We start from the raw sequence: 15,386 nt of genomic DNA, 5'->3' as shown, positions 1-15,386 counted from the left end.
AGGAATGCACTGAATTGCAGGGTGCACATATGGAGTGCCACAGGGTTAGCTGTATTTAAACATGTTTATTAAAAACTCATCAGAATGGCTGCATTATACATCCAATTTCCACACATAAGCTTGAGATGCATTGGTAACTCCAGTGAAAGCAGGGAAATAAGTGGCACTACACTCCAACAGGGAACTTGTAAATGAGTAGACCTCCAGTAAAACAAATTAAGAGATAACAGAAGGTAAAGAAAATAATGAAGTATCAGAAAGATTTTTATGTTACCGTAGCCAGGAAGCTAGGTAAGAGCCTATGCTCTTAAAAATGGATTTTCACTTCCAGAAATAGAAGTTATTTGCAAATAAGACAGGGAAAAATTCTCTAACTGCCTCTGCAGATACTCTTCTGTTCTCCTTTACTGGAAACATCAGTAGGATTCAACTCTCCTCTAACATTATGGTATTTTATTATTATGGGCTCAAGAGGAGCTTGTTTTGTTTGAACTATTCAATTTGATGCTGACAGACTCTGTGCAAGCCTTCTACAGAACAAATAGTTCCAGAAAGAAGTTTCAGAAAGATCTACAGCAAATCTCCAGAGCTGACAGAAAATGGCCAGACTCTCAGTAGGTTCTTCCATTACTGAATCAGTTTTTCTTTGGAACAAAGAGAATATAAGCTGAAAGAGAAGAAACTAGTAAGATGTGAACCACAGACTGCAATGAAGCTTACAGGGTAACAGCCAGCTCAATCCACCACTTCAGAAATTGTTGTCAAAATGCAATTTAAAAGGTGCTTATAATTTCATTACCAAAGATCCCATATAACATGTTACTGAATGTGTTAGTTAGTATTCTTTAAGTAATACAAGTGATCATGTATTGCAGATTTCTGACTTTTATATGTGCTTTTAAAAGGTTGGGAATCTGGAGGAATTTCATTATACCTCCCACGCTGTTAGTCCCACTAGGGCTTAGGGAAGTTATTCCATTCTCAGACTAGTTGACAACAATAATAAATTACATATGACCATGCAAAATGTTACGATCACAGAAGACCTTCCAAGAAAAACAAAGTCAACTAGCATAACAAATGACATGCTTTGTCATGTTTGGTTTGGCTGCTCCATTACATGTGTTGAAAAATGTACTAAAACACAAGTAGGTGAAGAGTGTCCTTCCATGACTGTTAACGGCAATACCTTCTTTTCTGAAGGAAAGGGGCACAAAAGAGGACATACAAAGCAACCAAAGAAACTGAGCCAGGGCAACAGGGCCTGCTTTCACAAAAAAAAAATAAAATAAATTAAACCCCTTACTACTATCAGTTTATCTATATTGAAAACAAATTCATTGCCATTTGGTCTCATGCCAACACTGTGAAGACCAAAATCCAAGCTAAAGATGATGCCACCTACAGACAAAGCATAGCTTCTTTGGAAGAGTTGTCCTTACTGCAAGTACAAAAGGAAAGAACTTCCTCCACCTCCTGTTCCTGCCAGCACCTTCATCCAAGTTTGATCTAAGCTCTGTAATCCATGCACAAGACTTCTATCCTGCATCTTGACACTAGGAAGCCATGAAATTGCTTCAAGGCCCAAATGTTTGATGAAGCAATTTCGGTGTACAAGTGCCAGAGTAGTTAATGGCACTTGGCACTACCTTCTATAATACATTTGAAAAAGCTGCCATTACACAATGCCAATTGCAAAATGCAACATAGAAAAATGTAAAAAAACCCTAGTAATTAGTGGCTTAGCTTCATACTAAATTATCTCTTCTGGACAGCAAACAAAAGTGCAAGAATCAAGCATTCCTCTCTAAAAGGGAGTCATCATTAGGAACCAGCCCAAACGGCCAAAAACCCAACATATTTGTCATGCTCCATTTTCAAGCTTTTAAACAAAGAAGCTGTAAGAATGAACACACCTTCAGAATATGCATGTTATGAGAAAGCTTAGCAGGACAGTGGAAATTGAGGTATGAAGGCATCTTTAGTGACCCTGAGCCAAAAAGAGGCTTGTTTCTTCCACCTGCTAGCAGAGACAAACAGAAGGATAAGCAACTGCCATGCCTGAAGTTCTACTACGCCGCAGGTGTATCGAGAACCCAAATAACTGAACAAGCAAAACAGAGTTTTATGTAATGTACGTATTTTCAAAATGGCAAAGAATTATTTCAGGACCACACCCTGGCTATCAAAAGGCTCATTATTTCAGCACCCTTCCATCTGCAGGAGGGAGCCTGGACACAATTCTTAGTTCTCTGTGCTTCAAGATCTGAACTTACTTGCTCAGCAGCACACAATGGTCCTCCCTAACAATCATGAACTCTGCTTGCCCCCTGGTATATCAAGCCTGGAGTACTAAACATGCAACACGTGGCAGTGCAATGCACAACTCCTTGGCAAGTTTATTTTTAACAAGCTGCTTGTGGTCTTCATAATCTGAAGGGCCTTTTCTTACTAATACACCTCCTTACAAAAAGACCTAAGAATCTTTTGTATTTTAGACCAAGCTGGAAGTATTTCAAAGGGAAATCATTAAGCCCTTACTGGTTTGCTGTGCTCCTTTATGTGAGGATCACATTGCTTCTATTAGATCAATCCAGTTCCTGGACAAACTGCAAATAATTAGCCATTTCCTTCTAGTTGCAAAGTTGGAACCAACTCTGTTTTCCTAGAATTTCTGAAATTTCATATGCAAGTCTGAGAATACTAGGACTTCTAAGTATTTAAACTGTTATCAAATAAATTCCCCACTCAGCTTCTAAAAAAAAATAGAACCACTTACTGAGGTGGGTTTTTTTTTAAGCAAGTTATATTTTCTCTTCACACTAGTTTCCACAAAACAATTTTTAGTATGAGAACAAGCATAAGTCACGCAGCAGTCTCAACCAAATTTCAGCTGTCAGGGAAAAGGTGGAAAACAGTAAGGAACAAATATTTCTACAAATGGCTTTTCAGTTTGAAGTTATAGTAGAAAACATTTAGAAATACGTAACTACAGTATACTGTGGTACATGGGTGTCATGGGGCACACATCCACAGATGTGTAGCATCCACTTTCTGCACAGTCTTAAAATGAGATCTGAACTCTCCTTGCTTGGAAAATTTTTAATTTTTCAAATTTCTGATCAGTTTTAAGTAGTTTCCCTAACTTTAATAACATGGAAAAACAACTACTTACCTTACTGAAACTACTTCTCCCCGACCCCCAAGGTGCATTATTCCCATGTATTCCACCTCACACATTCAGAAGTGCTGTTCAAGATATACTGCATTCTTTTTGGCAAAAACTACTGGCTCCAGCCTTAGAGCATGCAGACACACACAACCCTACTGCCGGCAGAGCAGGAGCTATGGGTACTAAGTTTACAGAGGCAGAAGGACAGAGGGGTGTGACAAAGCATCTTCAAGAGCCAGTGTTACCAGTAAGTCACAGAATTCCTGCACGGCTGACAATGAAATGGGAGTAAGATTAACTTGGTCCTTCACCTAGTAGTGGATTTACTTTGATCTTCTCCAATTTCCCTAGGATGTGTAAGTCTTCCAACTGATTTGATTTTAAGGCTAAAAGTGCCTCTTGCTGGAAAGCAACCTATCCATAAACCAAAGCAGCAGCAAATGATGGCTGGTGAGGAAAAGGAGTAAAATTCAGGGTTCCCACTGCTGTCTTCACTGATGAAAATACATAGTCTGCAGGCATGGACCTAAGGAAGGGTTTCAAGAAAGCCAGAATTTGTTTGCATTTCTGTCTTCTCCTGTTCAGTTAGACCTCTGAACATCAGCTGCTGTTTAGATGACAATCCTTACTACTGTTACTTAAAGGGGGCCTGTAAGAAAGATGGGGACAAACATTTCAGTAGGTCCTGTAGTGATAGGACAAGGGGTAACGGTATTAAACCAAAAGAGGGTAGATATTTCAACTGGACATTGGGAAGCTATTTTTCACAATGAGGGTGGTGAAACACTGGAACAAGTTGCCCAGAGAGGTGATAGAAGTCACAGCCCTGGAAACATTCAAGGTCAGATTGGACAGGGTCCTGAGCAACCTGATCCAGTTGAAGATGTCCCTACTCACTGCAGGGAGCTTGGACTAGATGGCCTTTAGAGGCCCCATCTAAGATCAACCATTGTATAATACTAAACAAATGGTTTTCTAGAAGCAGTGCTGTTTTCAGGGAAAGGGAGGAAGTCCCTCTCAACACCTTACAGTGCCTGACAAACAGTCCTATAGCAAAAGAAGCCCTCGAAGCCATGTACTGAAAAGACAGCACTGAATAAGAGTTAAGCCATATTACAGATACTTATTTCGGTGCTGGTAGCAGCAAATCAGATAAGATACATTTTAATATTCTGCTGCCATTCAAGTGCAGAGTTCCAAGCAGAATCCAGCATAATGATACCTGTGTTTCTATTTCATAGGTTTTGTTAACCTTTGTTTCAGCTCTGAAGAAGCTGCTTGAACCGCAGTTACAGTAGCTGATGATTTTTGACACAGAAGAACTGAAAGTTAAGCTGTATCTCACAGGAGTAATTGAGGTTGGAGCCTGGTCAGATCTGTAACATTTTATCCCTCTGGATCTGACTAATTTCTCACTAGTGCTCCAACTGTTTCAGGCTACAATTCTGTTTCCTTTTTAATTTCCTTTAAAAAAGGAATGACAAGTTTACCACCTGTAGGGAATATCTTCTTTCATACTGTCTCTGTATGCATTCAGCATTTGATATGCAGTAGGAAAAAGGGCAGCACAAAGAGCTGAATCTCAAGAACTTTGCTTCAGCCATAAAAAAAATCAGTACATGGAAATCCTAAAAAATCTTGCTCTTTTCTGAAGTCAGTAAATATAAAAATAATTTAGGAATTAATAATATTACCAGAAGGTGTGGGAGAATTAGACTTAAAGGTACCATTTTTCAGCCACTGGTATGCAAAAAAAAAATGAGGGACATTGGGTCCTTTATGCCTTCTTTGTCACCAACTCAAGCAACCCCTCTAATTGACAAGATGTGTATTTATGTTAAGATACAGGACATACTGTAGACATTTTATATACACAGCAGGTAGAAGACGTCAGAATGGTTGTGATATTATTAAATGTCCTGTTTTGTTATAATATATAAGCAATTTTCCCCCCACTTTTTATCTGTTTAACTTGGAACTTCTTGTTTGTTTGTTTTTTCTGAGAGACTGCTATAGTAATAGCTTAAAATACAGACACAAATGGGGAATCTGAACAAAGCCTGTGTACACCAAAGCAGGCAATTTTTGCTGAGAGCAAAACCCGCATACACCAGTTGGTTATTGATTGATTTAGATTCACTATTTTATTATAGTTACAAAAGAAGCAATGCAGTGCTATAACACATATATGCATAACACAGTTCTAAATTCCAGATGGACACTGAGGCAACACCAAGATGGCACAGAATTCTGTTCAGGGAAGATTAACTCAAATAAGAAACCATCTTATAAGAAGCCCTCTACAGACTTGTTTAGAATTGGGACTTTTAAAAGAACAAAACAGAATACTTGCCCAAGAAAACAGTCTGTATCATTCATCCACTGGTTTATGAACTGTGCAGTGATGGGCTCAGGATTGTGTGGAAATCTGATGTTCTCTAAGGTGTGCAGAAGTAGGTCAGGATTGTAGTAGAGTGCAGCTATGGCAACCTGAAGACACATGGTACGAAGCTCGCTTGTTTTAACTCCTCTAGTTAACCGCTCCAGAACAGCCTCCACAAAGAGGGGAATACACTGGGCATATAAACATAAGGGAGAAAAAAACAAAAACGAACAACCAAGCATTATATACAGAATCACAGAAGCATAGGATACCAGGTCGGAAGGGACCTCAAGGATCACCTGGCCCAACCTTTCTTGGCAAAAGTGCAGGTGTCTGACAACACAAAAGTTTAAAATACTTTTATCAGAATTTATCTCCAGTTACCTTGAGTTCAGGTGTAACCTAGGAATGCATTCTACACACTTTCTACTATAAAAGCATTTTAAGCTTCTGATTAAGAGCTTATAAATCCTCCCCAAAAGGTGAGTTTATTCAAGTAAAAGCAAGCATACAAATTTCTACATAATTAAATAAACTTCTACGCAGATTTCAACATGCAGGTTAATGCTTTATAATACTTTGGGAAGAACTATTATGCTTTTAGTTTATGAGTTTCAGTTCAGTGTGCAACCATTTTAATTCACAGAGTTATGAAGCTCAAGTAAGCCTTCTACTACATATTTACTTCAATGCAAATGCATACAATTCACTTTAATCTCTTCCAGATTTCTTTAAAAAATAAAATCCTCTGGAGAACATTTTCATCTTCAATGACTTCAGATTTACATTGGTCAAGTTCCCTTGGTTTCAGTGAAATTAACTGAAAATTTATCACTGAAGTCCATGGACTGCACTGTGGCAACGTCAAATACAATTTTGATTTTAGGCTGAAGTTTTATGTAAAACATGAGACCACAATTTAACCCTTAACAGGCAAAAGACTGCTATCTAAAAGTGTGTTCTAAGAAATTCCCGAAAATTGTAATGATGTTATTCCCAGCAATCACAACCGAGTCATGCTAAAAATTTCATTTCCAAATACATTGAGTAACTCCAAATACTAAAAAGAACCAAGTTCATATTGCTTGGAGAAATAACTTCAGTAGTTGGATAGACATAGTGAACCTCTCAGCCACAACAGTTTTATCAATGTGTATTTTGCATCAAAAGGAAAATCCTATTAAGAGAGCAAAAAAAAGACAATCCTGTACATCATACTATGCCCTTATCATTCAGTCTATATTAATTTTTCCATCATGCCCACTAATCTCAAATACTAAAAAAAACCCAAAAAAACCCCAAACAAACAAAAGTACAACCACCTTACAAACTCTGTATTTGTCCCTATTCCCACACTTTACATTTCCCTCAAATTATCTAATTTCAACTGCTTTTCTCAGGAATTATACATGTATAATTGGAAATCTGTAAAAAGAAAAACTGTTTTAATATGTATCACCTGGTCAATACCCCGTCCTTTGCATTGAAGAACAATTACTTCTAGGAGTTTGGCTGCGTGGCACTCTGCATCTTCTCCTGCATCTCCTGTTAATACCTAACAAGCAGAATGACAACATAGTTAATCAGTATTAATCACTGACAACTTAGAAAGCAAGTGCTCCTGTACCTGCATACATCAAAAACCTCTACATGGCACGTACATATCTATCTGTGCTATATTTTGTGAGGAATTAAGATACATTAAAAATAATCTCTACAGGACATAACAAGGATAAGTAGCTAAAGATTAATTTTAAAAAATTATAAGAAATTGTTATAGTTCTTTTTGAAGTTAGTATTTTTTATACATTATCACTTTCCTCTTTTTAAAGGAAATGTTACTTTTAAGAATCATTGATGTTTTCCACATCCTTTTTTAAATTTCAGTTCTAATAGCCACTGGCAGATTAACAACCTGGCAAAGTGCAGTCCTGTATCTAGGCTAGTGTCTGATTAAAAACAAGATGTATGCAATCACTCTGTGTACAGGCACATACATAAGAAACTGACTCAATACTTTTCAACCCCATGGTCAGAGCAGCATAATTCCCAAACATTCAAACTTTGTAAGTTTCTTAAAAATATGCAGGTAGCTAGATGCCTAACACTCTGTAATGCCCAAAAGCAGAGAAAGGCTGCAGCATGATCTCATACTTTACTACACGATGGAATAGCATACAAGAGAAACTGTATAAATGTAGGAAGAATTTCAACTGAGTTTGCACCTTAGCTGACAACTAGAGAATGCAACTGCAAGATACACAAGGATATCAGGCTTCATTAATTCCTCTACTTACTAAAATAGCTGTTCATAGGAGAGAGTCAAGACAAATAGCAACTTTCTCCCACACAGATTTGTGCACGCAATTTTTTAAAAAGCATGTCACTTAAGAAGTGTGAAGGTGCCATGTGTACTTGGAACTGAGCCGAGATCAAATTTCATTTTGTTCTGAAATGACTGGCCACCACCTGGCATGTTCAAGTTGCTCCACTAATCCAATTTTGAAGTACCAGCGATAAGCACAACATTAAGAATCAGAAGCCTTACCTTTTTACACATAGCATAAATGATTTCTAAATGCTTTGGGTTAGACAGTAAAGTATCAGTGTCAATGGTCACATAATTGTGCAAGAGAGGCATCATATCTGCAGAAAAGAGAGAGCAATTGAGAAAATATTACAAACTAATCCATGGAAGAGCTAAGCTGTGAGGCTGTAGTCCTATAATGAAATTCAGTAACTCAGATTCTTGGATATAGCTTGAAATCCAAACACTGCAAAAGTCTATTCTAGCAGAATTCTTCATAAAGTACACCATGTAGGGTACATTTTCAGAAGAGGAAATGGAACAGGACTACATTTTAATTAATTAACTTCTAGTTTCACATCAACTTTGCATATTTCAGCTTCCTTTGAGTTCACGATCTCCTACAATAACTGATTACACTGACAGAGTTGAACGTGCTTGTCCCACTTAAAATATTCTCCTGTTAATACTCCCACACTAAACAGACGGTCAGGGCATGACTCAAATGCATAATGGTTTTAAACCAAGGCACCACATGGAAGTAACCCCTATTAAGGTGGGTTTTAGAGATGAATTCCCAATCACTGGAAACAACAATAGAAGTGATCATACCTGCAAAGTACTCAAAGCAATCCTGCTGGAAAACCTCATATAGAACACCTAAAAGCTGCCACATTTGAGGTGAAATCACCTGGCATGTCAAGCTGTAGGCCAAGGAGAGAATTTCTTCATAAAACTCTGGAAAGGAGAAACAACTTGAAGTAGAGTGCTTTAAAAAATAAATGTAGCTTGCAAATACCTTGAAATCTGAAACCAAGCAATCAGTAACTATATCAGTAAGTAGAAAAAATAAGACAAATTGGAAAAGACTCTTTAGATGGGTCCTATGTTGGCTGTAGTTACAATAATATGCACAGGTTTTTATTATAAATACACAGCAGAAATATATGTTTACCAGCACTTCAAAGACATTCTTCTAAATGATCTACTGAAAAATATTTTTATTTTTTCAACCTTTGTTTTTTATTAAAGGCCTTATAACAAAACTGTGTAGGTTTTAGTGCAGGGTTCTGATAAAGTAGTAATTTAACTGCTGACCATACCCATAAAATACTAATGTAACTGTAGACATTGCCCTTTAATATAGCTAGCTAGAACTATAACCAGAACTGCTGTTGACTTTGACCTCCAAAACACAATAACCAACCTGGCTAATGTACAAGAGAAGATTCAAAGAAACAAATAATACGTGAAAATTAACAACTTTTTTTTCTTCAAAGAAGCACACAAAAAACCCTAAGTTCTGTTAAAGAAAACACTATCATTTGCAATAATTAATTTTAGAACTTCTAAATGTAGAAATATGTAATGGTTTTCAAAAAATTACCTCTAAAACATACCTATAACATGTTTCTGCAAAACGAGGCCAATGATCTGTAAACAAATGCTCTCGAGCTGTTGAGTTATCTGAAATTAAAAAATAAAGCAGTTTATTTGAAAAATTAGAAATACATTAATTTAATAAATGTAGTTACTAATTCAGTTTGAGTTCTTCAAAGCAAAAAGGCTTTTATCACTTTTTAAATGCTGCACTATCACCATAATATGAAATAAGGTCTTACTGATGCAAGTACTCAAATTTTCAGTAAACAGCTGTTCTGGTTTGGTGGGTTTTTTGGTAGTGGGGGAAGGGCCACAGAAGTGGCTCCTGTAAAAAGTTGAGAAGCTCCCCCTGTTCCAAAACCCAGCCAAAGATCCATTAGAGGGACAGTAGATGTGCCTCAGTGATTAACATATGAAAGAATCAACACCAGAGCAGAGAAGCACTTAGGGGACAAGGGCTGTGCTGGGGAAGGAGAGCGGTGCTGGTGGTTGGTGAGGAAGAATCATAGAATCATAGAATCCTACGGGTTGGAAGGGACCTCGAAAGATCATCTAGTCCAACCCCCCCTGCGCCAGAGCAGGGTCACCTAGAGTACATCACATAGGAACACATCCAGGTGGGTTTTGAATGTCTCCAGAGCAGAAGTTCCTCTGCAACCCATGGGGCAGCTGCTCCCTGCACTCATGGACAAATGTGGTGGAACATTCCCTGAAGGCACCAGGAGGGGTGAACTTGGCCAGTGGACTTGGATTTTGTGGCCAGTCCATTTGCTTCCTGTGGACTCTGATTGTGCAGCTTGGGCAGCCCCCAGGCCAGGGGAGGTGGCTGTTCCCAAAGCAGCCTGTCTCTGTGGGAAGCCCAGGCTGGAGCAGCTCCGGACCTCGAGGGAAGGACTCCTGAAGGAGAGGTTCACGGAGGTCTCTCTCCCATGGGAGGGACACCGTGGGGAAGCAGGGAAGGACTGTAAGGAATCCTTCTTCCTGAGGAGGATGGCACGGCAAGAACCACCAGCCTGTGAACTGACTCTAAACCCCATCCCCTGTCCCCCTGTGCCGCTGGGGGGAAGGAGGGAGAGAAACCAGGAACAAAGTGATTTGACCTGGGAAGAAGGGAAGGGTGGGGTAACATATGCAAGCCCTGCTCTGTGTGTGTCTGTGTCCTGTGTGTGTTTGGTTAGCGTGAAATTACATTATTATTTTTCCCCAAGTGGAGTCCGTTTTGCCTGGGCCCTTAATCGGTGAAGAACCCTCCTTGTCCTTTGTCTCTACCAAGGAGCTTTGTCCTCCTCATCCCAGAGTGTATGTGTGGGGGGGAAGTTGAGTGAGTGGCCATGTAGATGTTCCTTTGTTGTCGTGTTGGGCCCAAACCCACAACAACAGCATTGCTTTAAAACTTGTCACTTAAAGCATTTTTCTTTATTTACAAAAAAAGAAAAATAATTTATGGTTATTCTATGGATTCTATCAAAAACTGTGTCTGTTGTCCTGCTTGGATATAAAGTAGCACTGTACTCGAAGTATTTGAGATCAAGCTTCTGTCCAAATCTTTGAAGCAGAATGGATTACAAGGAAGAAAGAAGCGATGCTTTTGCCTAAGGTCTCAGAGTAGGCTCAGTCAGAGGAACACATGCAGAAACTGGGAGCATAAGATCGTGTCCAAGACAGGATTTTAATTTGTCAGACATCATTTGGTACTAATTTAGCTTCCTGCTGTACTAAATGCACATTCATTTCAACTCAAGTGATGCAACATACACAGAAATGTTTGTTGTCATGAATGAAAGGCATGAGGGAAGAGAAGGAAAAAAATTAAATCTCACCTCCTTGTGATCTTCCACAACTGTCAGGATAGTGTCAATTGTGTGCAAGATGCCCATGGCCATAACTGTTTTGTCTTCTACTTCCTCATATTCCTCACTTTGAAGTACTTTACCAAATATTTCAGCCTATGAAAAAAACCAATCAACCTGACATTCAAAAGCAAGCTCACATTTCCAATTTGTCATGCAAAACCAGGAAAGCTAATGCAACAGCAGCAATGCCTTATCTGAAAGAACTGTCAGCATTGAAAAATATGCTCCTTACTTTTGAAAGGGGAATACAGAAAATTAAAAATCTTCTTTTTTGATAAGTCTGGAGATGTTAAGTCATTTGAAATGTTACATAGTTAGAGCCTGGCTCATTAAAACCAGCGACGAAATCCAGTATCTTTGAAAAAACTAGGTTTTAAAGATGCTCCATACAGGAAAAAAAATACTCTGAATATTATAGGTGGATCTTCATAAAATTACCTAAACAGTGTGCACTACAAAGTTCCTTAAATGTTTATCAAACTAAGAACGAGCTTCTGACTGGATCTTTATTTTACTGTTGTCTCTTACCAGATGCTGCGTCATGTCAATGGCGATAGTAGCTACTTCCTGCCTGTATTCACAGATCATCTTCTGGATTACATTGGTAAGATCATCATTTTCCGTCTGTCTAACAATGTGCAAGAGCTCTTGCATAACTGGCCTTACGTAAGGCTTCACGTATTCCTTGGCTAAAAAAACAATTGAAACTAGGTGAAGTCAACTATCTATAAACACAAATATACAGTAACCACTAGGCAACCAACTACTCTCGAACAAAATTATTTCTTAAAGCTTAAATTGCTAACAAGAACAAAAAGGTAAAAAAACCTACTGAAGGCACTTTTACAGCCCATAAGTAGTAAACTAACAAACTAAGTAAATTCTACATTTAGCACATTGACTACTGAAATGTCATTTTCAACAAAAATCCAGTTTTGGGGGAACACATGTCCTCATGCACAGGCAAGATTCATTCTTAAACATGCACACTATTGTTTTTACCTTAATAAAGAAAAAAGAGAGGTGCTATTTACTTTATTAAAATAAGTATGTTGATTCCAAATTGTTTTTGCAGAGACCTGCTCTAAAAATTTGAATTCACAATTCTGGGATGTATACAGTAACTAATTAGCAAGTAAAGCTATCTAAACATGATTAAATGTTCTGCAATCAGTGTACACAGGTGATGAATCCCTGCAGCATACCTTGCTCTTGGTTGCTTATTAACGTCTGAAGAGCTATGGCTGCCTCTACTTTGACAGGCATTTCCTTATCATCAATCAGGCTCTTCTTTGCCAACTCTACTGCATTCCTCAAGTTTAGCTCATTGTGAAATTTCAAAGCACTGAATGAATGAAGTACCCAACAGGACTGCATGACAAAAACAAAAAACAAGTTAAGAACTACTGTAATTTTTAACACTTCTTAACTGATTCAAAACCAATGTTAACTATCTCTTTGTTTGCATGCACTTTTAAATTTTTTTTTTCTTGATTATGGTGTATTCATACAGTAAATGTAACACAGTTTTTAAACCCAAGCAGTTCTTTATTTTCCTTGCCCTAATTCCAGCAAATTTAGTATGTACATTATTGGCACCTATTGTTTTGGTTCTTCGGAGCAGAAATGAAAGAAAATTAGCTGTTTGTTTATGACTGATATGGGCAATCAGGGATCCTCTTCAAGCTGCAATAAAGCTACTATCAAAGTGATATTATCTACTCTGTGGAAACCCTACCTATTCTTCACAGCCTCCCAACCACTTTAGGTATTGAGATCTGCTAATGAAAAATGGTCACAAGTGCGCCACAACCCCTGCTCAAATTCTCCAGTCTGATGGAAGAGGTAAACAGTAACACCACACAGATTTTCCATCAATTCATTTAACTGACAAATCATTTTTAAATAAAAATGTTGAAAAATTACTATACAAGGTCATTATTTGAAATTTAACTATGAATTTGCTTGCTTTCTTTCATTAACATTCAGAATGAAGTCAAACAGGAAAGAAATATAGAAAATACTGACATTGATATAACTGGAGAACTTACTCTAGCTCTGAGGTATCCCAGGTTAGACATGAACAATGGAAATACATGATTCTGTAACATCAGCTCTATTTGATCCTTGAAGACACTCTTCTGTTGGTGTAAATAAAAATTAATTTTGGAGACCATGGATTTTACACATATAATTCTAGCCAATAATCTATTTCATCTAATAACCATGGGAAACACAATGATTTGTCTGTGTAACAAAGGTGTTCTGTCACAAGATCTGGATCTTGTACCTTGAACTGAACAAACCACATAACCACAGCAAGTTCAAAGCTAAGTAAGTGAAAGAAATGTACATATAATACTCAACTCTACATTACTCATTAGAATACTGTAAACTGGATTTTTTGTTTTTTGCTTTAAGGCAAATTATTCCAGCTGATTTTTCCTAAAAATTCCTTACGATCAAAACCTAGGAGCTCAATTCTTCCTATAAAAGGAGTATATACATACCCAAAGATAAATATAAGCTTAGTACAAAACAGATCTGAGTTGCAAATGACCTACTGTTGCTGTAAGTGTTAAAACAAATTATTTTACACACTACAACAATAACTAACCTTTTTTCATGTTCAGTAATGGACTAAAGTAACTCATCTGTGATAGAAATCTCTCTGTTTGGAGAAGGATATGTGATTAAAATTATCCCAAGACATTCACAGGGAGTGAGGACCACCAGCATGGAGACCTTGGACTTTCCTAGCACCTATAGCCCCAGGATACTTGAAAAGAATTATGTTGGGGACTTTGTTACTATTGAAAGGAATGATTCAGTGGCTAAAACTGGAAGAGGATGAAAGGGGACACTCAGTACAAAATGTATCTTAGGTGATCACCAATGCACACATCATTTTTTCCCATACTGATTCCCCAACCTTCAGAGAGGCAGATGAAGAACTAAGCTGAGAAAAAAACACAGAAAGGAAAGTATTTTCCCTTGTACACACAGGTGACAGGTTTGCATGCGTTAAACTGGAGGTGCTGTGGAGAGGCAGGTGGCTAAGGGAAGGTGTGTCTGCGAGCTCCTTACAATCTCTACCTTGGTCAGCTCACTAGCCAGAAAGCACTTACAAATCCACTATTTTATGCAGAAATGGTTCATGGAATTTTTCAATCTGCCAAATCCCAAACACAAGAAGTTGAGACAAGTCTGCAGTGTTTGGGGATTATGAGTCTTTTATAAAGTATATTATAACCTCATGTTTCAAGACTGAAAAATTTGAATAGGAGGATATTGGAATAAATCCTTTTTTTCTTCAGGACAGAGATAAATGGGTTTCAAAACCGCAAGTCAATATGAAAGGCTCCTCACAACATAAACAATGTCTTCCTCTTAACTGTTGTTATACTCCAGCACAAAGGCTACAATCCAACAAAAATTCTGCAAAAGCTTACTGATCTTTCAGGGTTTTGGATCAGATCGTGGATTGGTACATTAGTAAAAAAATAGATGGTAAATGTTGGTAAGATGTTGCTTGTAACATAAATACACATCCTGCAGAGAGACACAACGCACATAAAATAAACTACTTTGAAAGTTAAGCTTCAAGCAAAAGGCTGCCATTCTTATGTTAAAAATAATAACTTTCTGGCAGTTACTTTTGACATGGAGAGAGGGAATACTTTGGATTCCACTGTTTACAAAAGCCTAAGGGAAACTGTAATAAACAATAAATTAGAGAGCAACAGAGTGGATTAAATGTGTATTGCAATTCCAGAAAAATACTTAAAATTCTTAAGATACTGTCTATAAAAATGGAGGAAGGATAGAAACTTTGTGCTCTTTACTGTTATTTTCAAAACTCCCAACTAAATGATGAAATAAGACTTAAATCCACACACTGTAGGATAAGAAAGCTGGAAAGTTAGACAAAATATTCCTGCAACATGTTAAGTAAACATTTTTCTGGAACCAAAAGAAGCCCACAGTCAGTGGCTGTTAGCAGGGTTTGCTAAAGAATCATAGGCAATATTATTGATGGAATGCAAGTTTGCTTTTTTAACACTCTTT

General features: G+C 37.7%; 1 protein-coding gene across 1 annotated transcript in view; it reads right to left on the bottom strand.

Moving 5' to 3' along the window:
* The window catches only part of IPO8 (importin 8), a 55,222-nt gene that overhangs the window by 4,597 nt on the left and 35,239 nt on the right, over positions 1 to 15,386 (bottom strand). Inside the window, exons 14-22 of the mRNA XM_009995215.1 lie at positions 13,370 to 13,459; positions 12,524 to 12,689; positions 11,847 to 12,007; positions 11,286 to 11,411; positions 9,483 to 9,549; positions 8,695 to 8,820; positions 8,104 to 8,201; positions 7,015 to 7,110; positions 5,526 to 5,746 (exon numbers count right to left, since the gene is read on the bottom strand). Coding sequence (XP_009993517.1) covers positions 5,526 to 5,746; positions 7,015 to 7,110; positions 8,104 to 8,201; positions 8,695 to 8,820; positions 9,483 to 9,549; positions 11,286 to 11,411; positions 11,847 to 12,007; positions 12,524 to 12,689; positions 13,370 to 13,459 — 1,151 coding nt within the window. The remainder of the gene's footprint in view (positions 1 to 5,525; positions 5,747 to 7,014; positions 7,111 to 8,103; positions 8,202 to 8,694; positions 8,821 to 9,482; positions 9,550 to 11,285; positions 11,412 to 11,846; positions 12,008 to 12,523; positions 12,690 to 13,369; positions 13,460 to 15,386) is intronic.

The sequence above is a fragment of the Chaetura pelagica genome, unplaced genomic scaffold, assembly GCF_000747805.2.
Source record: "Chaetura pelagica isolate M959 unplaced genomic scaffold, ChaPel_1.0 scaffold343, whole genome shotgun sequence".
In the NCBI taxonomy this organism is placed as follows: domain Eukaryota; kingdom Metazoa; phylum Chordata; class Aves; order Apodiformes; family Apodidae; genus Chaetura; species Chaetura pelagica.
This window is presented reverse-complemented; position numbering and strand designations above follow the sequence as displayed.